General features: G+C 41.1%; 1 protein-coding gene across 1 annotated transcript in view; it reads left to right on the top strand.

The window, feature by feature from the left end:
- unc5ca (unc-5 netrin receptor Ca) overlaps nucleotides 1-23042 on the top strand; it is a 197201-nt gene extending 174159 nt beyond the window's left edge. Inside the window, exons 10-18 of the mRNA XM_061072126.1 lie at nucleotides 1136-1353; nucleotides 2895-3030; nucleotides 5138-5225; nucleotides 8209-8377; nucleotides 11722-11955; nucleotides 14050-14199; nucleotides 14537-14701; nucleotides 16781-16959; nucleotides 19348-23042. Of these exons, the coding sequence (XP_060928109.1) occupies nucleotides 1136-1353; nucleotides 2895-3030; nucleotides 5138-5225; nucleotides 8209-8377; nucleotides 11722-11955; nucleotides 14050-14199; nucleotides 14537-14701; nucleotides 16781-16959; nucleotides 19348-19510 (1502 nt within the window). The 3' untranslated portion in view covers nucleotides 19511-23042. The remainder of the gene's footprint in view (nucleotides 1-1135; nucleotides 1354-2894; nucleotides 3031-5137; nucleotides 5226-8208; nucleotides 8378-11721; nucleotides 11956-14049; nucleotides 14200-14536; nucleotides 14702-16780; nucleotides 16960-19347) is intronic.
- Nucleotides 23043-23847: the final 805 nt, after the last annotated feature.

The raw sequence follows: 23847 nt of genomic DNA on the forward strand, positions 1-23847 counted from the left end.
ATTGCATATTCAAGTGGGCTCCTGAGTTAACATGCAACGTGTCAAGATGGCACCGCTAGCAAACATCGGTTGTGACAAGTCGCGAGAGAGAGAGAGAGAGAGAGAGAGAGAGAGAGAGAGAGAGAGAGAGAGAGAGAGAGAGAGAGAGAGAGAGAGAGAGAGAGAGAGAGAGAGAGAGAGAGAGAGAGAGAGAGAGAGAGAGAGAGAGAGAGAGAGAGGTAGACAAACATGTAGAATCCACACAGTCGCCTCAGTTCACATCTGACCAAGAAATTAAGATTTGTTATTTTGTTTCCCCTGTTGGTTTGATTCAAAGCTTCAATATTATATATTAATGAACATGGACCAATGCATTGCTTTGTTTGAAGCCGTCTATGGTTTGAAGTGAGGTGACGGGATCGTAGATAAAGATGGACGACATGACGGCTCCCGAGAAGTGAAGCCAAATTGTCTCCATTGCCCCCTGGTGGCTGGCTACAGTATAAGTCATAAACCCTGTCCCTTCCATGGTCCATATTGTTGTTTGTGTTCTAGACTAAATAAACTACATTTTTACAACATATTTAAAAGTAAACACTAATGAGATTAACTTGTGACAACTTTGATTGTGTGGATGAAGTTATTGACAACAAAATTATCAGTTTGAAGCACAGGGCGTAGGGCGATGCAGTTATAATACATACATGTAATCAGTAACCTGTCCAAGTTGAAATCTTTAGGATGGTGTTTATGCATTTCCTTCACAATCTGCACACACTTTTCCTCTGTCTGTTTCCTGCCGTCTCTCTCCTCCCCTGCTTTCTCTCTTTCCTCCTCCCTCTGTGTGCAGGATCCACGACCAGCCCTTGATCCAGGTCATGCCCCTGTGTACTGCGATGTATCATTGCAGACACCGAATCCTTATCAGCAGCCTGGTCTGCCCTCGTCTCGCCTTATTCCTGCTCGCTATAATCTCACTACAAGTTCCCCACATCAGTCCCATAGTGCAGCCATGCATTTCATACTATTGAGGATGTAAATTATTTAGCTCCTTTTTCATTTCCCCTAGTTGTACACTTGTGCATTCATATAAAAAACGTGTATTTCCTCCATTCACTGACTCCCCCTCTCTTCCTCTACCTTTTTATCCCCTCAGCTGATCTGCTGACAGTTCCTCCCGACTTGACAAATGCCGCCGCCATGTATCGTGGTCCCGTCTACGCCCTCCACGATGTTTCAGATAAAATCCCGATGACCAACTCCCCGCTCTTGGACCCGCTTCCCAACTTGAAAATCAAAGTCTACAACTCGTCTGGCCTGGTCACACCGCAGGACGACCTCGGAGGAGACTTCACGTCCAAACTGTCCCCCAAGGTATTTGCAGCTATTGTAATTTTAACCCATCACTGATGCCAGGACATTTCTCTTCTGTAAAGTATTCCGTGTGAGCAAGGAAATATGTACACAAAGTTTCCACTACAGGATGAAAATAAGAAGTAGTACAACTGTAGTTATGTATTAGGCGTCACATAAATAAAAAAAACCAAACACATTTAGTAAACATGCAGCTCAGTGCCCCAGTTTCCTCCCGCTCTGTCAAATGAATGCTGTGCATACCGGAGTCGGTTGCCACAAATACAGATGAAAGTGCTGTGTATCATCCCAGCACCTGTCCTGAGGCAGTACCACAGCTGAACTCACTCCATTTGAGCTCCGTGGATCAGTGGCACCTTTGATGATTTTATCTATTATTACTTTGAACTGCATGTCACCCTTTTGAACCGCTGCCGTATCCAAGGACTGACCTTGCGTCACCAATTGAGGATTTGTTTTTTTGCAGTTATTTTGTCGAAGCAAATTCTCGTCGGGTTTTCAGAGGAATGTACTGAATGTTAAGACCTTATTTTACATCTCACATTGGACTTTTTCACAGAAGAAATGCAAAGTAGGAAATATTTTACCACCTACCCTAAGGTGCTTTCATAGGTCTATTGTAAATCCACCCTCCTCTTACAGACTGCCAGCTCAGCCCTATGGCAGCGCTCCCAGGCAGATGCACATCTCCCCCCCCGCAGCATTTGAGTTAATGGTTACCGAGAAAACATGGCATTTTGATGAATGCGGTGAAATTCAAGTAGAAAAGGGAGCATTTAGTATTCTCCTTTCAATGCTTGCTCTCGTCAGCCTGGTAAAAATAAAACTAGAATGACCTGTTCAACCGGAGGTCGGTCCTTCACACTGAAACTTCTCTGGACCTCCTTGAACTTTTGGTTAGTTTAGAATACATCTTGACTGTGCTTCACATCAGCTCAGTCAGAGGAAGTCCATCTTTCTAACCGTACCACATTGATTTTCTGCACACTATATGTACAATAATGCAAAGCTTATTTTTAAATAGGTGCAGCTTTCTGCATGAGGGTACACACTATAGTGTACAGTAACTATAATCAATGCTTGTACACATTAAAGGCATTAGAGTAAAATAAAAATAACATCCAACATTCATAACCAAAGCGCTACAAAAATAAACAGAGAGCATTCTCACAAAGCTCTGGCAGGGAAACGACTTTCTCTCAATCGGAATACAGCTTTAACATTTTGTTAGAATTCAAGGTTTTTTTGTTATTGTTTGCCGCAAGCATCATTCATCCATTAAATTAATCGTATGAGGTACAAAGAGCTACGATTTAATTGAGGTTAACAAACAGATTTTTGTGCTGAATGCCAATCTGTTCCTTTATAACACTCTCGCTCAAGCGAGGCCAAGTCATTGATTCTTCAGTGAGTTTTTAATTAGGACTTCCCGTTGATCTAGTCTCTGCTGATTAGCAACATTTGTTAGTTTCAGCATGTATCATTTCTAATTTTCTTTTTTTTTCTTATTGTCGCTCCCACTGCTGTGTTTTCCTTCACAGGTCACTCAGTCTCTGTTGGACCACAGTGACACCATGAACCTCCGCAGCCAGACCTTAGCCCGAACACGAGACCCGTCCTGCACGGCTCACGGCTCCTTCAACTTCCAGGGGGGACACCTCATCGTGCCCAACTCTGGTAAACCCAGTGTTTTACAAACATTCAATGGAACAAACATGAATCTGGTTAGTGTTGATCGATAATGTATTGACGGTGATCGCTCCAATGAACTGCTTCAATATTGAGTCTAAGATCCAGGATTTTTTGTTTTTTTTGTTTCTTAATAGTAACAAATAATATCAGAACATTATGTTCACTGTTAAAAACGATTAAGAAAGTATTGAGACTCCTTCATTGGCTAAAATAATGTGAATTAATATTTCTCTTCTATACTCAATAACCCATAATTGTACAGCAATCATAATAATTGATTTGTTTGGATCATTTATTTAAATATTACATAAACATAAATATTCAGACCATTTACTGAGTACTTATATTTGAAGCACATTTGGCGATTGCAGCCTGGAGTTTTCTTGGGTATGATGCATGAAGCTTTTCCCACTTGGGTCTGGGGATTTTCTGCTGCTCGTCTCTGCAGATCCTCTCAAGCTCTGTCAGGATGGATGGTGACTGTCTGTAGACATTTTCAGATCTCTCCAGAGATGTTTAGAACTCTGGCCTGACCACTCGGTGACATCCACAGAGATGCCACTCCTGTGTTATCTTAGCTTTGTGCTTCGGCTCATTGTCCCGTTTGATGTTGAACCATCAGCCCAGTCTGAGATCCAGACTGGTTTTGATTAAGGCTATCTCTCTACTTTACTCCTCTCAGCTTCAGTCCTCAATTCTGGCCAGTCTCCCTGTCCCTGCTGGTGAAAAACACCCCCACAGGATGATGCTGCCACCAGCATGCGTCACCGCTGGGAGGGTATTAGGCAGATGATGAGTGTTGCCTGGTTTCCTCCAGACATGACGCTAAGAATTGAGGCCAAACAGTTCAATCTTTGTTTTCAGGCCAGAGAATCTTGTTTCGCACAGTCTGAGAGTCAATTAGGTGCTTTTCTGCAAACTGTCTTTCACTGAGGAGAGGTTTCTGTCTGGCTATTCTGCCATGAAACTAAAATTGATGGAACGTTGCAGTGATGGTTTTCCTCCAGGAAGGTTCTCCCATCACCACACAGGATCTCCCGAGCTCCCTCACAGTGACCAATGGGATCTTGGTCACCTCTTTTGACAAAGCCCCTCTCCTTTGTTTGCTTGGCTGTCAGCTCTGAGACTTTGGCAGAAATGTGCCTTTCCAAATCCATCCCCTCAATCGCAGTGGGACCATAATCAGTCAGATGTAAAGCGTCTAAAAATGATTGAGAGAAATAGGTCCAAGCTAAATTTGTCATAGAAAAGGGTCTAAATATTTGATTACATTTACTACACGTGCTGGAAGCAGTGGACCAATCACAGTACAGTGGGTCAACTGGCCAATCAGAGCAGTGTGGGCTTTACTGGTATGGGGGCCTTAAAGAGACAGGAGCTAAAACCAAGCGTTCAGACAGGGACTGACAAGAGGAGCTGCAGCAGTGGAAAGTATGAGGAAGGTTATGTGTTTTCTGTACATTAGAGCAAAAACTATGAACGTGAATACGAGCATTATATGTCTCCTTTAAATATGTTTGCAAAAAACAAAAAGCGAGAAAGCTATAGCAGAACAAAGTGTGAATAAGGTCACCTTTTAAATGTGGTGTAAATCAAACCTAATGCTTGAAACAGATTGAAACATGATAAAATCCATTTTCAAAAACTGAAGACATAAAATAAGAGCATCTGGCTACGACTGAACGGTTAAAATATTACACATAAAAGCTTTGTGATGTTCTCTTGCTTCCTAGATTTAAAGGAAAGAAAAAACTTTCAGTAGATTTATGTTTGGATTTAAAAGCAGCAGGCAAAAAGAATGAATAACAGTGAGTTCTGCTGTGATCTGTGGGTGCAACATAACCTTCTGATAGGAAGCAGCTCCAAGAAGCTATAAAACAACGCAGCGCAATTCACTCCATGATATATTTAAGAGAAAGTTTTACACGGTTTGCCTGTAACAATGATCACTCAATAATTAATCATCTTGATAAAGTGCTAATAGGTTTCGCCTTCAATAATTCATTTGTGCATGCTGAAATTAATAAATCCAGTGATGAAAAACTCATTATTTCTGCCTCCGTCCTTCCTGCTTCCCCTGTCGTCCCTGCAGGTGTGAGTTTGTTGGTTCCAGCGGGGGCCGTTCCTCATGGTCGGGTGTACGAGATGTATGTGACTGTGCACAGGAAGGACAGCTTGAGGTAAGTTTCTGTCTCTATTCCCCTCAGTTTTTCTTCTCTGTGACTTTGTTTTCCTCTCTTTCGTTCCCTGTTGTCCCCCTTTTTTATTATCCTTCATCTCCGCATCTCCCTCTGCGGGTTTCTGTTTCTTTGTTTCCCTTTATCTTTTTTTTTTTTCTCGTGGAGAGCAGCTTCTCAGACCTGTTTGTATAGTTTCCTGGGGAGGCTTTCATAGTGTGACACAGGCTCCGGATGCACAGAAAGGGAGGAATAATAATTATTCACTCAGTACAGTTTATCCAAGCACACCTTCCTTTGGTGAGTCACAAAGCAGAGGTCAGTTAATGCCACAGAATTAAAAGAGATTAAAAGGGAATATTCTGCACATTGATTATTACCTACTTAACGTTATGGTCTGGACAGTAATCCACACCATTTACAAAGTTAATGCCATTTTTTTTAATCAGTGCTATTATCCAACTCCAGATGATATTGAATTCAGTGAGACTAGAGGCAGATTTGTTTGCTCTTCATATTATAGATCCAAGAAGGAAACAGGCAGCGTTTGAAAGCATGTGTCAAGAGATCACTGTTTCCACAGTAACTAACAGATCGGTGGCTATTTATGGGTGAGGGTACAATAATCCTCTTCTGTCTAAGCATGTGCATGATTAAGACAAAGCTTTGTGTTGGACATGACAGGCAGAAGATTTTTTATTTTGCTGCTTTTGTCTATTGTTTTTTATTATTCTGTTTAATAATTAGAGACTACAACTACAGTATACGGCAAAAACCTGGTTTATGTTTAAAGCACATGCAAATGTCCATGTGTGTCTGCATCACCAAACAAATTTCAAAGGATGAGAGAAAAGGAGAAAAAATATTTTGGGAGAAGTATCTCAGGTGCCAATTTTGCTCCTTTTTTAATATCCGAGTTTGCCACCCAGCTCTGTACAATAAAGGTAAATCAATCTTGTTAGTTTCTCATTTGATATGCATTAATTTTGACGTCAGCAGTTTTCAAAGGGGCTACTCCTAGGAGAATAGTACCTGTGAATACTGTCTGCAGCAGGGTCTGTGCATCAGGCAGTGCCACAAGGACACTATTTCTCACGCTACACATTACCTGTGACTCTTTGAAATATAAGTCTTCAATGCTCCCAGCCCTACAAGCCAAATTCCATTTACTGGCACTGTAGATAGATAGATAGAGTACTTTATTCATCCCCGAAGCGAAAATAAGTTGTCATAGCAGCCGGTATATTTGAATACAATAAAATACAATACAATAGAATAAAATAAAAAATATTGAGGTAGAAAGAATAAAAAACAGAAGCACAAGATAAAATAAAATAAAATAGGCAGATAAAGTGCAGTGGCAAGATGATGTTAATAGTACTGATGATATGATGGTAATGTTATTGTTAGACAGTATATAAGAATAGTACAGTATATATAGTATATAATATAACATAATATACATTTATATATGATAGTAATTATACCAATATAAAAGCAGTATATAGTAATAATGGCAGCAACAGTATATATAATAATAATAGTAATAGTGATATAATAATAGTAATTATAGTAATTATAACATTTACACATGTATAAATATGTGTATATAGACTTATGTTTACAAAGAATATACAGAGAGTATGCTATAATATAATATATGATATATAATAGAGGTATGAATATAAGTATTGATTGGTGGTAGTGGCAATACTCTTAAACAGCAGTTTAAAAAAACTGAGAAGATAAAACCACATGTCTATCTGCATGGAGGGTTTGCTTTTGCATGCTTTGAAAAGCAATAACGAGAGATGAGCTTTAGGACAGTTTTATTCATGTATTCGACCCCTCGCATCCATTGTAGCATCTCCTCGATCAACATCAGTCGATATGAATTACCGCCCCTGCCGTGTGCTATAGTATTTCTAGAAAGTCAAACCTCTTCACTGTCCTCTGTCTCCCTCTCCAGTCAATAGCTGGATCGCAAAAAAAAATCACATTGACTTACCTCAGCAACACTGCGCAGGGAAGAACCATGTGGTTTAGCTCATTAAGCTCTAACCCTCCGGTGTCAGTTCCCCCGCATGCTCAACTCACAAAAGATCTATTAGCTCTATTTATGTGATAAAAGATACATAACATTTACAAATCAATACCGCTGTAATTCATTAAGAGGCGTCCTCGGCGTTAGCGCAGTCCGAGGGGGGGGCCGGTACGGTTTGAGTCATACTGTTTTCATCTGTTAGCTTCTCATGTGAACCCTTCATGAGTCAATAATGAGCTCCAGCGGTTGAATCGATAATACTGCGGAGGATTAGCGCCCCCCCCAGACACAAGGTGGGCTGAAAAAAAAATGACACAGTTAAAATTTAGAACCATGTCCTCCTCGGTCTTTATGGATTCACTCAGTGGATATCCTCTGCAACATGAGGGAAGGAAAAGAACGGATGATGGATTACATTGGAGAACACACGTAATTATTTCCTCATGCATTGTCTCGTTTATGTTTTGTCGTTTACTTCAATTTGTTGGCCAACAAACGTGCAGAGATAATTTCTCGTTTATTCACAGTAGAAGAGCTTGAAGTATTCTGTGGTTTGAACAACAGGTTCCTGTGCGTCTGTGGTAAAACACAGGTGAGTCCGTGCCCAGTGTTCAATTATTTTCTGCCCATGAGCTGTGAACTACTGACTCCAGCTGAGCCCCTGCTGACGACACTAATAATCCTCCAGCTGCATTCGTGCCGCTGCGCTCTGATCTGAGCAGGTCCATCCCTCTGTAGTGTTTTTTATCCACCTGTCTTCTTTATCATGAGCAGCTAAGCCTTTCCATATATACACATTATGACAAAATAGTCATTGATATGTGAAATCAATACAGCTTCCTAAGTTGATCCTCACACTAATTAGTATAGCTAGCAGTGCAGCTCTCCTGCCGCTCTGCTCTAAAGAAGCATTCTACCCTTGGTGTTATCTGTCGTTTACAGACCTCCGGTGGAAGACATCCAGACGGTGCTGAGCCCAGTGGTGAGTTGTGGGCCACCAGGGGCCCTGCTGACCAGACCAGTGATCCTCACCATACACCACTGTGCCGATGATGTCTACGAAGACTGGCTCATACAGCTGAAGAACCAACTGGCCATGGGAGAATGGGAGGTGAGTGTTCGACACTGCATCTTTTATTTATGTGTTTTGTGTATTGAGCTCTGATTTTAGGGAGAGATAATGTGTTAATGACATTATGATTAAGTCAAATGAGTTAATAACGGGGTTCCTCAGAGTTCTGTGATCGACCCAATTTTATTTACCTCATTTATGCTTCCAAAGGGAACATTATCAAGAAACCTTATGAGGAAAATAAACAGTTATACTTTTCTATGTAACCAGAAAAAGTAATCAACTAACTAAACTCCAAGCATATTTTAAGGACATAAAAACCTGGATGACCTGCACTTTTCTCCTGTTAAACTCTGAAAAAAACAGAAGTTGTAGTACTTGGCCCTGAACACTCCGAAGATGCATTATTTATTGATGTAGCTCCTCTGGATGGCGTCACCACCGGCAGGTTTTCCTCACTCTTGCTGAGCACATTGCACCTTGTTAGGCCCTGTGAGACAAATTGTTATGTGTGAATAAGGGATATACATATTCAATTTGATTGATTGAATGATGAGCTTTTGATTCCACTGCTTTAACCTTTAGAGAGAGGAGCAGTCACATAACAAAAACTAGATGGGTGCTCAGAAAAGATGAACCTCTGTCAAGGCTAATGAAATTTTTGAAGAAATTGTGAATAAGGACCTTGATAAGCGCCTTTGTCTGGATCTGCATCACCATTCATGGGTTCTTTCTTCTCCTATTTTCCTTCCTTCAACCAAGTTGTGTTAATTTGTAGTTTTTGTGTTGTCCTGCTGACAAACCAAACAAACAAAACCAACACACAACAAACAATCAGACAGGGGTAGCTGTGTATATGTAATGGCTGCACACAGACTACACCAAATTATTTATATACTCTCATCAGCCACAGCATTAAAACCAGTTACCGGTGATGCTGCGGCTCATCAGTGTTCCCAGTATGACTCTCACAGCATGTATTCACATGTGTGCTCCCATACATTATCAACTCCATCCTGAAGAACAGCCTGCATCACACACACACACACACACACACACACACACACACACACACACACACACACACACACACACCGAACACACACGTGCAGTGAGGAAAGGAAGGGAGGGAGAGGAGAAGAAATTTGGTAAACATAAAGTGCCTACAGCCTGGCAGAAAAAATAAGGGGTTGAAAACTCCTATCAGAAGCAATTTGTTATGCTCCTGCCATCGTCTCCTGCTCTCCTCTTTCTTCTTATGTTTCCATCCCTTCTTTTTTTTCTACACATCTCCCTCTCTTCCTCCTCCCATGTCTCACAGCATGAAGTCTACCTCAGCAATCTGTTATTGTGTGTGTGACTGCATATGTGTGTGTGTGTGTGTGTGTGTGTGTTTGTGTGTGTGTGTGTGTGTGTGTGTGTGTGTGTGTGTGTGTGTGTGTGTGTGTGTGTGTGTGTGTGTGTGTTTGTGTGTGTGTATCCTTGTGTGTGGGTGATAAGGCTGTCTTGCAGCATCACTGTGTCTACAAGGCCCCGTATGCTGTCCTCCGTTGCTTATCACAGCTCAACACAATGTCTCTGCACAATTAGCCATGCATACGATTTTCTGTGTGTGTGTTCGTGCGTGCCTGTGTGTGAGTGAGGGAGAGCGAGAGAGGGAGAGACACAAGCACAGAAGAGGTTGGGAACAGACTGAGCAAAGACGAGAGAAATGAAAAGTGGAATTCCATCAGGAAGTCGATTTGTTTTTCTCTTATTGCAGTGGAACATCCATTTCCTATCAGAAAGTTTTTCTCCAACAGGGAGAGCAAGGTAATTGAATTCCCCTCACATCGGGGGGGGAGCAGCCACGGTTGTGATTACCAGTAATAACAGATTCATAGCATATTGCTTTCCTACCCCTTTGTATCGATTCAGCTCATCTGTAGGAACACAACTCTGCATGAACTGTGATTCAGAACTCAATACTTGCAGGTAGAATGCACAACGTCAGAGCTGAAGGGGGTTTGCATCCACATACACACGCGCACACAATTACTCACAATCACACGCGCAAACATAGATATGCGCACAATAAATTCCGGATTCAGTGCTCATATAAAGAGAGCGAGCTGAGCCGGCGCTTCCTCCCTAAACACAAAGAGCCATATGGATTTATCATAATTCAGGCTGTGACAGAGAGAGGTAGGAATCATATGAGCAGCAGCCAGATAATCACAGTGGGATTGGACACACTTCACAGACAACAACTGAGAACAAGTGCCATCGTTCTCCTAATGGACATTTTGATCCACTTTTAGGAGTCAGATGTAGGAACCAGACATGTATTTACATTTCGAATCAATGTCTAATTGCAGGTTTATTCACAATCTGCTGAATCAAACATCCTCAACATTCTAGGAAGAATAACCAGACTGATGTGAAAAGTTACACAATGTCCATTTTCTTATAAAATAATGTGTTCAAATAGCACAGCTCTTCACACATCGCTGCAGCCATTGCATAAAAAAATACCTATTTTATAGCAACACAGGGCTGCAGGGGGTATATAGAGAAGGACTTTGCTTACACAGGGGTTGTTTGCATGAGTGGAAATGGTTCCAAATGCAGGTCCAGTTGTGTTATGTTAACAGACAGGAAGTGGATTAACGCCTGTAAATTATAACACAAAGCCACCCATCAAATAATGTTTTAACAACAGTGGTCTGAACAAACAAATAGAAGCTAGTGTCAAATAAAGTGAGGGGGAAAACAAGATTACTTGGACTGTGGCCTCACTTTGTCAATTCAGAATAATGTATTTTCCACAGGAACATTTACACCGATCAGCTACAACATTAAAACCAGTCAATGTTTAAATTTGTTTTAATGCTGATCTGTGTGTTTTGCACTTAGTGAAGCCACCAAGTGACACTAAAAGTTTTAAATCACTCAGATCAGAATGAACTTTTTAAAACCGGGAACACCAATCCGTCCAAATAATAAAACGTGTCACAGGTTTTAAAGTTATGGCTGATTGGGGATCAAAGTATGTTGTTTAAATAATAATACTTTTGTCATAGACTTTTTTTACGTTTCAAAATAAAAGCCTTCCATTAAATTTGAGGAATTATGTTCCCAAGATCCTGGAGAGTTTTTTTATTATCGAACAGATCAAGGAAATATTGACTTTTCTTTGACACCAGAAAGTAGGCAACCTACTAATATTAGATAGTTATATTAATAATAATTCAGGCAAATAAAGACTGAAGAATGAAGGATCATCTGTTTTTAGTTGAGATGAGCTATGTGGTAAATGAAAAGTTACAAAATACCCTCTCAGCAGGACACGGCTGGAAGTCTACAAATGTGTGTGACTGTGTTTGTGTGTGTGATTCCCACAGGACGTGGTGGTGGTGGGAGAGGAGAACTTCACGACCCCCTGCTATGTGCAGATGGACTTGGAGGCGTGTCACATCCTAACAGAGACACTGGGGACGTACTGCCTGGTGGGCCAGTCAATCGGCAAGGCGGCCGCCAAGAGGCTGAAACTGGCTCTTTTTGGACCCGTCTCGTGCACAACGCTGGACTATCACATCCGGGTCTACTGCCTGGACGACACACAGGATGCTCTCAAGGTACAGTATTGAAACTGAGTGACTTATGAGAAGGAATTGGTTTAATAGCTTCGGAGTCCAATTGACATACGCACACACAAACTATGGCCCTAATCTGCAGTATGGATCTAAAGTACGGTGAGAGGTGTGTTGAATTTCAGGTTGAGTACTTTTGAGATTTTGTTCTCTCATGGTACACCCATTACTAAAACTCTGGGAAACTGGAAAGCTTGAATAGATAATCTGTGTAGAGTTGGATCTAGTCTTCTGGAAATGATCTGAGAAGCAGTAAACAACAGCGGATCGAGCAATGTCACCACGGCGATGCTTCAGAATTTAAACTAATTCAAAGCTCTGGAGGGACCATCTGATAGGGAGAGATTAACTCCGGTAATATATGCACGTCATGATGAGTCAAGTGTCGGCGTGGCACGCAGCCACTCGCACACAAACATCAACACGCAACCAACTTTCAACATTTCAAACAAGCGATTGTGGCTTGAAAAACAAGGTTGAGAGGTGGACTTTTTAATGATGGAGACTTTGTGTTGCGTAATTGATCGGCTGACGATTCAAAGGGGAAGTCTCGGCTGTGTATCTAAAGTGGAGCTGCCGCTGCGTAGGAAGATGATGGGAAGCAGGAATTGATTATTTTTGAAAAGGTTGTAGGAGGCATCAGAAGCCGCACTGATGACTTATTCATCCATCAGAAAATAAGTGTGTGTGTGTTGATTTCCATTTAACTGTATGCACTCCACGAGCCTATAAATATGTTGATATAATCACTATGCATGCTGCTGCACCGATACTTTCTTTGTCTTGGTTTGAAGGCTGAGTTAGAGTCAGAAGTCAATTTATAAAGAATGAGACAAAATCCCCACAGTCGCTCTGTGTGTTTAATGTATTACTGAAACAACAGCACAATAACACAGCAGAACAAAGTGCTTCCTTTAATTCATATAATGGGCAGAGATATCAAATGGACACCATCGGTTATACATTCACTTGTTTTTAAACCTGGTGAAAACTAAAGCCCAGTCCATACTGATGTATATATTTTTGCAAAGCTAACGTTGTATTTACGAACGCCTTCTAATGTGCAGATTTTTTAAAACTGAACCGGCAGCTTACTTCCCACATGCCAACTGTTGCTTTGTATAATGAACATGAACCAGAAACAACAACAACAACAATGGCAGCAATGCACCTGTTTCTCTACGTTTGGTTTGCACTGCTACTTTTAATCAGAAGTTAGCAGCAACATTTATCTTCACTCCACCTTCACAGTGATCTGCCGTGCCTATAAGCGCTTGGACTACAGCGTTCTTCTCTGGTATTTGATGGAGCATTGATGTAGTCTGTATCGCCACCTAGTAGCCCGGCATGCTTATTTGAACGTTTGTAGTTTTTGTGGTCACGTCTTGATGTAGATATTTTGAAAAAAGGTCAGGTGGACAGATTTCTTTTTTTTAAATGGAGGGGAAAATATTATAATATATAAAAGAGAGTCACGGCATAAGATATTAAAGTAAAACTAAAACCTTTAATTAGTGCAGTTCTTCTTTCTAAGTGAGTTGGTAGTTGCAGGAATTTATATTACTATTATGCTATAATGAGGGAAAGTATTTTGATTGTTGCCTTGACATCTTAGCAAAGGTAGAGGAGGTAATTTGCATTGTTTTCATAATAAGTAATAAGATGCTTTGAGGTCGTCTTCTAAAGTCAGTGGAAGTAATTTAATTTTTCTGTCTCACATTAAAGTTATTGCTTCATTTCCCACTTTTCACGACAGCAGCACTTTGATCTCTCATCAGCTTAGTGTTGTGAGCAGAGCTAAGCTTTGCTTAAATCCAGGGAATACACCTACTGAGATGAGGGATGATATCTCAATGAAAACCTTTGTGCTTCAAGTGTTTCATGGTGCTGTGTACTTCAAAGCTACATTCAAGAATTCAAGAAGACGGCCCCGTCTGCAGTAATTACGAGATAAATGAAAGGCTCTCCACGGTCTCTAATGCTCAAGAACAAATGTTTCAGTGGGCAAGATTAAGGTGAAAGCAAACTTTTAGATTTGAAGGAGTTTTTCTTGTGTTTTTTTTTTTTTTGTGTGTGTAGGAGGTTCTTCAGATGGAGACCCAGATGGGAGGGAAGCTCCTGGACGAGCCAAAGACTCTGAACTTTAAAGACAGCACACACAACCTGAGACTGTCCATCCACGACGTGCCACACACACACTGGAAGAGCAAGCTCCTCGCAAAGTATCAGGTGAGACGGACACAAACACACACATTCAGACGTTTGAGTGACAAGATAAACACAGTGCAGCAAACGATCTTCATATGTACTAAGTTTTTTTAAAGTAGCAAAATAAGGTTCCACTAAGTTTACTAAAAGTTGTGTGCATGTATCTGTCTTTTTTAAACTAATATTTGAAAGTAACAAAAAGTGTTGCTTTAACATTCCATACAAATTAAAGATGTTAAAGTGTGCAGATGTTCATATATTTCACCTGATTCATAGACACACATGAAAGATATGTTGACGCTTTAGAGTACTTTACTTTTTTTTACTAAAACGTGCATATTGTGTGTGCGTTTTCCAGGAGATCCCGTTCTACCAGGTGTGGAGCAGCAGTCAGAGAACTCTTCACTGCACCTTCACCCTGGAGAGACTGAGCTCCGCCACCACGGAGATCAGCTGCAAACTCTGTGTGCGGCAGGTGGAGGGAGAAGGACAGATCTTTCAGCTCAGCAACACTTTGGAGGAGGTGAGATAGTAGAAATTAACCCGGGCACGACAGAAACAAGACGCTGTTCCTCTGGACGTTTTGCAACCGATTTTTAAAACGTGGAAGACCACAGAAATAATGACAAATTTAACAGATTTGTAATCTTATAATGTTCAGAACGCACACACTGGATGATTTGGCTGGAACATCAGAGAACACTTTCACTGTGGCAGTTTACGGAGACCTACAGAGACTCTCACACTCTCTCTCTCTCTCTCTCTCTCTAGAATCAAACAGGTTTGATATTTATGATTCGAGATCAGGTAGGCTCCCACTCCATTTGTAGCATTTAGATTATTTTGTAAACCCCTCAAACTTCAGGATTATTTGGGCAGATGATCGACAGAGAGGGACCTCCAGTCGGGAACGCCCCCACGATTGCAGCACCGGGCAAATCGGATCTAAAATCCTCTCGATTATCCTCTAGTGTGAAGCCGCCCTAAGAAAACACTGTAACCTCACACCGGTGGAACGCAGGATGAAATACACGCTGAAAAGAAATGAGCTCAGAGACAAAGGTTCCTTCTCAATTCTCTGAACTAACTTCTACTTTCCTGCAGTCAAGGTCCTGAAGTCACTAAGTTTCTCTCTGCCAGACACTCAGGGTTCCTGCTGTGCTTCTGTGACTGTGTTCAATCATTCATTCTGGGGCTAGAGGTCACACAACACGCGAGGAATAACTCCTCTTTGATTCCGCCCGGCCATGTAACCGCAGGGTCGAGAACGAGTGTGTGCTTGTGTTTGTGTGTGTCTGTGTCCATGTGTGAACAGTTCTGGTCGAAGGTCAGACATTTCTTTTGGAATGACGCTGCTCTGAATTCTCCGGTGGTGTTCACGGGTGATCGCGTTGCGCTTCAGAAATTTCTTAACCCTTGGTTAACCAGGTGAGCTCACAAAGAGGGACCGATTATTTGAACATGGGTTGGAGCAGTGAGGGAAGGTTACACATGTTGTTTCTCTTCAGCACTGGTTACTGGGCAAAATAAGAATGAGAGTCAAGGTAACCTAGAAAAAATGTATCGAGAGGAGTTGTCAGAATTGTCCTGTAATTTCAAGGTTTATCTTCTTAACCTAACTTTGACACCCTGGTCGTAATGTGCAAAACTTTTCAAGGTGATCAAGGTGCTCATGTTTTTTGCCACAAAGTCTGATGTAGGCTTGACAATTTAAAGACACAGATGCAGTTAAAGGATTTGTCGTGATTTGCTCCTGTGACTTTTCTCTGTAGCAAATAATCAAATGCTTGATTCTGGAAATCACAGTTTAACATTCAGCATCAAATATTTCGTAATGTGATCAGCTGACGTCTTACAAAGTAATCGCTATGGTCACATGTTTGGCAAGTGTTTCTGGAGCTGATTAGCTAAAACAACGCTGTAAATCGTTTTGTGTAGCCAGTCAAATAGAATATTGTACACCGCCAACCAGCCAGCAGAGTTGAACATGTTAAACAATTAAAGTAAAGAAGATTTAGAGCATTTATTATTTCTGCCGAGAAACAGATGTCCCTTTGCATCCGCCGTTCGCTCTTCCTGCAGCAGCAGCAGCAGCAGCAGCAGCAGCAGCAGAGCTTTGGGCTGTAAATTGGGGCTAAGTAGATGCAGTAAATAGTAATCATTCACATCAGCGGTGGCAGTTGTTGTTTCCTTCTGCCAAGTCACATTCATTAGAGCGATGCCTCCTTTCAGCCCAGGAGTGGCAGATTAATGGGATGAAGGTTTGGAAAGGGACAGAGATCGACAGCGAGCAGAGAGACCGAGTGGTGCAGAGCAGGTCTTTGTGTTTGTTTCACTCTTGTATTAATTAGGAGAATCATCTGTAATTGGTCAAACGCCAGAGACGCCTCACAGACACCAGCAGAATATCTGTGAGAGGGAATAAGACAGAGCTGGAGCTGAATGAGAAACCTGATGAATGTAACTTTCTAAATGTTACATTTCATATATCAGCTTTTAGATCCATCTCCGTCCTCTTGCGTGTGTCTCCTGCAGAGGTCGAAGATATCAGAGAATTCACCTTTGCAAAAACAACTGACCGGTTTCTCGCTGTCTTTTCCAGGATCTCCAGTGCATAGACACGTCCCTGATGGATCCTGCCAGTAATATCACAACCTTAGTGGGGCCCAATGCCTTCCGCATTCCTTTATCCATCAGACAGAAGCTGTGCGGCAGTCTGGACGCACCGCAGACCAGAGGCAACGACTGGAGGTTGCTGGCCCACAAACTGAACCTTGACAGGTGAGACGCACATAATGACACGTACACACACACACACACACATATATATGCTTATGTGCAAGAAGAAATCAAGACTGTTTAAATAGATTTTGGTTCCCACAACATGAGCAAGACCTCGACCACGCATACATTCTGTGTGTGTGTGTGTGTGTGTGTGTGTGTGTGTGTGTGTGTGCATACTTATGTTGTGTTCTGTCATTGTCAGAGGCAGTTTAAAACTGTGAACGTTTTTTATCAAGATCAGGACTAGTTAAAAGAAAGACTATAATTTGCTCATTACCAAGAGGTGGAGATGAGCATTTTGAAGGAGGCCATTTGCCCCCCCCCCCTGTCACAAACTTGGCACTGAGCTCAGCTAAATACCTCATGCAGCCACCTCTGTATTGAATATGCACCTGAAATTGTGTTTGTCAATTTATAATATGGTGATGTTTACAAATTAATGTTTTTATTTTGTGTTGCTGTTACTGATCATACAAAATTGACTGTTAATGATACTTTAAATACAACAGTTTCATGTGACTATAAAAAGTTGGTCACAAAGATATGACATACACACACACACACACAAACACACACACAGCTGAGTCAATCTCTTGATACATTCCAAACGTGCCTGGAGTCATGGGAGCTTATATCAGATTGGAAATATGTTTCTTTCTCAGTCCTGCTCTTATTATCTTTAATAAAATACAATATTGCCTCCAATGCACCTTCATAGGAAAGAGGCCATTTTCTATTTGCATTCGATTGGTTACATCCTCAGTATCACTATCTGCAGATGTGTGTGTCGATGAGTCAGACCGGAGCTTCATTTACCTGCAGCTCCCGAAGCAGAGGCAGACATGGAGAGGATAATTGAGCACAAGTGCAACTAATTGTCCCGACTGGCAGCCGGCTCATGATGCCGTCTGTTAACGTAGGCACCAAATATTCCCGATCAGCGAGTGAAAAATGGACGGCGAGCCGAATTGTTGTTTACGTCCACGTTTTCTCTGCTAAAAATCTGATCTCTTCAAACGGAGCATGATAAAATGCCCTAAAAGAGAAATGCCATCTTGAATGCTCTCTGCTCCTGTGACTGCCCCAGTGTGTCCGTTTGACTTTAGAGTGTGAGTCATGCTTTGTCGTCATCACTCGTCACACAACTTTCACAAATGTTTACACAGACACCCACACACACACACACACACAAACACACACACATGGAAAGGTGGATCTGAGCTACTGCGTTCACATAACAGCAGGATGCCCCTTAATCACACACACAAGACAGATGGAGTCTTAGACAGAAAGAGTGAAAATGGCTCCATCAGATGATTTGACTGTGAGAGAGAGAAACATGAGGGGGGAAAAAAGAAGTAAATTTGCACGGGGAAACATTGACAACTCACAAAGGAGCAGAAGAACCTCACACATGCCTGTGGTTGTGTTTAAACAGCAGCACAGTGTGCCAACAGCACAATCACAGGATTTACACAGGAACACAAAGTCCTTTTTTTTTTACTTCTTTATTCAGATGGGACTGAAATTTGATGGTTTTTCCACTTTAAAGCGGCGCCGAGATCTTTGCCACAGATGGCTCATCGTTAGACTTCTCTCATCGTGCACTTGACTCTCCACGGCAATAATTCAAACCAATACTTTAAAACCAGTTCTCTCTGTGGAGCTCTTGGCACATTTCTGAGCTCTACCATGGTTATTTGTTTAAAGCAGTTTGAAAGGAACTTGCATATAGTCAGAAAAAAATAAGTTGCCTGCCACATTTCATAAAGTGCTTAACTCATTACATTGTATATCTTGTGGGATTCAGGATATAATCAATAATATTCAATTTGGATTCCATCCATCTTTCAGTTTTTCCAGATGATAACGTTACTTATGTCCGTTTCTAAATAGTCAGCCATATCCAAGATAACATAATTTTTTTTTGAAATATGTTTTGAATTTGTTTTTCATTTGTACACATCTGTAATGTTTCCCCCCCCCCCCCCCATCAGGGTAGTTTCAGTAAAGTAATTTAGGTCTTAGATTTGTTTCCCCTGTCCACGTAATCCATTAGATCTTCTTCCCTCTTTTTTCTATCTAATCTTAAAATGCATTTGGAAATATAATGTTTGTCCTGTTTAAAAGGCCGGTTGTTGCAGCCTGTAGCTTAAGTTTAATGTTACTTGTTTAATATTTTTAACTTTTAAAGTCCACGACTGAAACATTGTACATTTCTAAAGCTGCTCTACCTGCGCTTATCTCCAAATAGTCTCCGGACATTCTCCTTAGTTCATGTCTGAAAACACTGACAGAGTGTAAAAAAAACACTTTTATTTTTTGCATATTATTACTTTATTCACCATATGTTTTGTCTCACATCCTCCCCTTGACTTTCTCCAGGTACCTGAACTACTTTGCCACCAAGTCCAGTCCGACAGGTGTGATCCTGGATCTGTGGGAGGCCCAGCACTTCCCCGACGGAGACCTTAACGAACTGGCCGCGGTGCTGGAGGAGATGGGTCGCCATGACGGCAGCCTCACCTCCATGACAATGGACCATTGACAAAGCCCAGAGGTTTCCAAGACAGTGACAGAACGCTGAAGAAGATTCACTTGTGAATTCTCTCCGGTGGATGCTGCAGCAAAGGCAATGAACGACTGAGCAAAAAGAAAAAGTTGTTGCCACAGTGACTGAGCACCAGTTAAATACGACGGTAATCATGGCGACATGGTCACAGACAGGATGAAAGCGAGGCTGGAACTATGTGCAAATCTTTAAATGTGTGTTTGCAGCGTCATGTGTTACTTAAGGAGAGAGAACCCGACCTAACACGCACACACACACACACAGTCTATCAGGAACAACAATACACACACGCCTGAAAAAAACACCTTGTCTTGTGTAACACCAGTTGTTCTCTTGCTGTTATTTTATACTGAACAAAGAAGAGCAGAGAAAAGAAGAAAAAAATCAACTGAGGCACTGACCTTGAAAAAAAACCCTCTATAGTAAAAGGAACGGAATCATGAAGCGAGAGAAGAGAACTGATTACAGACGATTGGGGGGGAAAGGTAGATTGAGGTTAGAGAGAGAGAGTGAGTTAGAGACTCTTCATTAAGACGAGGGAAGCTAAACTGATTACAAAAGGACAGGAAGACGTAAACAGAGAATGATGGAGGGAGGGTCAGGTGATCATGGGAGGGAACGGGATGGAGAAGAGATAATGAGAGAGGAGATGAGAAAGTGATTCCACTCCTCTCCTGTCGAGCCTCGGCTGTACGTGTTCGCCAGTACAGTTTGTCGTCTTTACATCGTTTCCTAGGGAACGCTCTATGTATTCTGCTGTCCATATGTGTGGATCATTACCTGCAAACAGAATTCGCTACACGGTGACGTGACTTGTCAATCAAGGGGTCCTGACCAGAAACAAGCCGGAGACGACTGGTCACTCAGTTCAGGGGACACGACATCATGAGTGATGTTTCAATTATTTGTGGCGTTTTCCCCAAAAATAAAAATGTTAGCGTCCAGGTTAGTGACGGGCAGCCCAGCTAGTTGCCCTCTTGCCTTTTCACTTGTACGTCTAACTTTCCTAAAAAAGGAAGCCAGTCCAAAGATGATTATGCTCCTGATGGAGGCCAGTAAAAGTTATGTTTGCCATTTTACATGTGTAGCTTTGTCACACAGTCCTAAATTTGTCTGTTTTGAGGTATATTTAAGATCACACTTATTAATGCAGCTATTTATTATATTTATGAACATTATACTGCAGAACAGTATACAGTCCAGAAATATTTCAAGGATTTATTTTTATATTACATGTTTGTTTAAAGGAGTCAACATTGACAACATTTTAGGAGTATATATTTTTATTTTATTTTTTTGTTCAAGAACTAGTTTTCCTGAGCAAAGATAAATAAATCTCTTCACTTCTTCACAAAATATAAACTGAAACAAGTATCTTTCATGCTGCATCTCAAACTGAAATAGTGTTAACATGCAGTGACACTGCTGAAGTGGACGAGTTGTTTGCTAATGCCGGTCGGGGGATTCCCGCCATCGATACCACATTTGCTCATCTTTTACTCCCGGGCTCTTTCTAAAGAGCTGCTGAGGCTTGTTTCTGGTCGGGATCCAACTCAGAGGAAAAAGGGAGAAGAAGCAAGAAGGGACGAACCAGACGTGTGTTTCTAAATACAGAAATATAGCCTAGTGTTGAGTGATAGGGATTTAAATCATTCATTACCACTTCATGTATCCAAATATACAGATTTTATCATAATTTCATTTGCTTAATATATATATATATAGTCTACGTATATATATATATTTCCAGTGTCCTACCATCACAGTCAGTCTGCCGTCAGGCCACATGTAGGCAACACCATGACTTTGCTGGTCACTAGCACCACCCAGTGGCCTTTGAGGAAAAACAAGCATTTACTTTTTTTGTTTGACCATCTGAAACGTGTAAATACATTATTATCATGTTCATCCTAACGACCTTGTATTCCCATAGTATGTTTTTGTTTTCTCTGATCATTATTATGTTATTAACATTGATTATCCTTTTGTCCTTTGAATGTGTTTTTTTTTTATAGATGTGAACTGTGTGAGGGAACGAATTTGTAACATATCAGTTAGTTGCCACTTTTCTCAAATGTTCTGTCAGCAACTAACATTCCAGGTCATTGTGTATTTGCTTCAAATCAGAACTTTAAAAAATCAAATAACGACAAAGAGGGGGGACCTATGTACAATGTGTAATATATTTGTACTTTGCAGAAAAAACGTTGTGAACCAAGGCTGCCACTGACCCCGGACAATAACGCCTGATTAAAAGGTGTCGCTCCAGTAAAAATGAAAAGCAGCCTTATCTCAGTGGCTTTTGTATCATTGTGTGACGCCCCTGGGAAACGGACTCTATTCACCGCGTTAAGGACGACGAGAACGATCGGTTCAAAGGAAATACGTGCAAAATGTTTTGGGGAAAAAAAGGGAGTTTAGATATTCTACGGAGAGACGCCATATGAAACTGAACATCAGGTATGTAGAGGAGATACTGAGGAGGATCCTGTGGAGAAATCCAAGTAGGCCGAGGCTCCATTAACACTGGTGCAAAAGGTCAGATCTTAACCTGGTTCTGACGCTTTTCATCCATCCAACGCCGGAGGAGGAAACCTGGAGACATTGATTTTCTTTTTTTTTAACATGGATTTTTCTTGCTTTGTTTAGTTGCTTAGAAATGTGCGTCGAGGTAAGAATCAGACTACTTGTACCAGGTCGAGTGTTTGGATTGCGGAAAGCCACAGGAACCAAATTTGAAAACGGAGTGCAGTTAAATGATGGAGTGGATGTTTTGTGTGTTTTTCAAATGTAACTGCTGATGTCAGATGTTTAGGAGATCAAAGGGAAAAGTTGTGTGAGTTTTATCAGGATAAAAAGCCTAAAAAACATCAACCCATCAATTCAAGTTTGTTTCGCAGAAAAAAAAACGAAGACATGAACCAAAAGGTAATTGCAGTTTCATCATGAACATCCCTGATTAACTCGAAAGGCAGAAGTCACAGTCATGAGATGGAATTTTTCACTGAGGAAACGTGTTCAAGGGAACGACCGATTAAGGGAAGTTTGATCTTTGCCGCGTCGGAGGAGTTTTCCCGTGAGAAGAGAACGTGTGATCCATCATGATGTGAAGAAAGTAGAGTTAAGATATCGAACTATGTACAAATCTTTTCTATCCACAGTATGTACAGTTGTGTACTGTCCGCTATATTTGGCAAAACTTCAGAATATAAAAAAGAGCAGTACAGTTAGATACTAGTTTGTATGTTTTTATTTAGGTTTCTTTCCTTTTTTGTAAAAGCGGTGTCTACTATGCAAACTTGGCATTGGTTACCATGATAGAAGTCTATAACTAGAGCTGTTCTTGTAAGTGCATCTTTATTTTAATATCAGGAGTGACTTTGATTTGATTAGTGCGGGGTAGTGTTGGTGCATTTGATGTAATTCTGGCACGCTTTCATGAATCTTGCTAAATTTTGCTGAATGCTTGCCTCTCTATCTCCTCTAATTGTTTTCTGTACAAAGTGTAAGAAAGAATTTTTAAAACAATTAATAAATTATATTTATAAGCAATGCTGAAACTGTGTCGCGCTTTTGGTGGATTCTTTCAACACATTTCAGGGAACTGCCTACGGCCTCAACAGTGACACCCAGTGGCTGGAATCATTATGTCCATCTGTCCATCCCACTCAGTCTTGTGAACACGGTATCTCAAGAACCCCTTGAGGGTGTTTTTTCAAATGTGGTACGAAGATTCACATGGACTCATGGATGAACTGATTATAATTTAGAAGTCTAAGGTCAAGGTCATCTTACAAAGAACCTTTTTTTCTTGTTATATCTCAGGAACCAACCCCTTAAGAGAATTTCTTCAAATTGAATACAAACACTCACTTGGACTCAAAGATGGACTAATTGGATTTTGGTGGTCAAAGGTTTAAGATCAAGGTCACAGTGACCTCATGTTCTTGTGAGCGTGGTATATTTAATGAGCACTTGTAGGGAATTTCAAAGAAGGATGAGCTAATTCCAATTTGGTGGTCAAGGTCAGTGTGAACTTACATTTTTCCTGTGAACACGATATGCTGAAAATGCCTCAAACTAATCCTTTATAATTTGGCTTGAATGTTCACATCGACTTGCAAATTAACTGATTTGATTTAGTGGTCAAAGGTCAAGGTTACTTTGTCCTCAAAAAGCATGTTTTGACCTCTTGAACACCATATGTCAAGCCTGGGAATTTCTTCCAATTTTTAGCAACTGTCATCAAAGGTGAACTGATTAGATTGCGGGGTCAAAGGTCAAGGTCATGGTGAACTCATATTGTTGTGAAT

Source organism: Limanda limanda, chromosome 5 (assembly GCF_963576545.1).
Source record: "Limanda limanda chromosome 5, fLimLim1.1, whole genome shotgun sequence".
NCBI classification, from domain to species: domain Eukaryota; kingdom Metazoa; phylum Chordata; class Actinopteri; order Pleuronectiformes; family Pleuronectidae; genus Limanda; species Limanda limanda.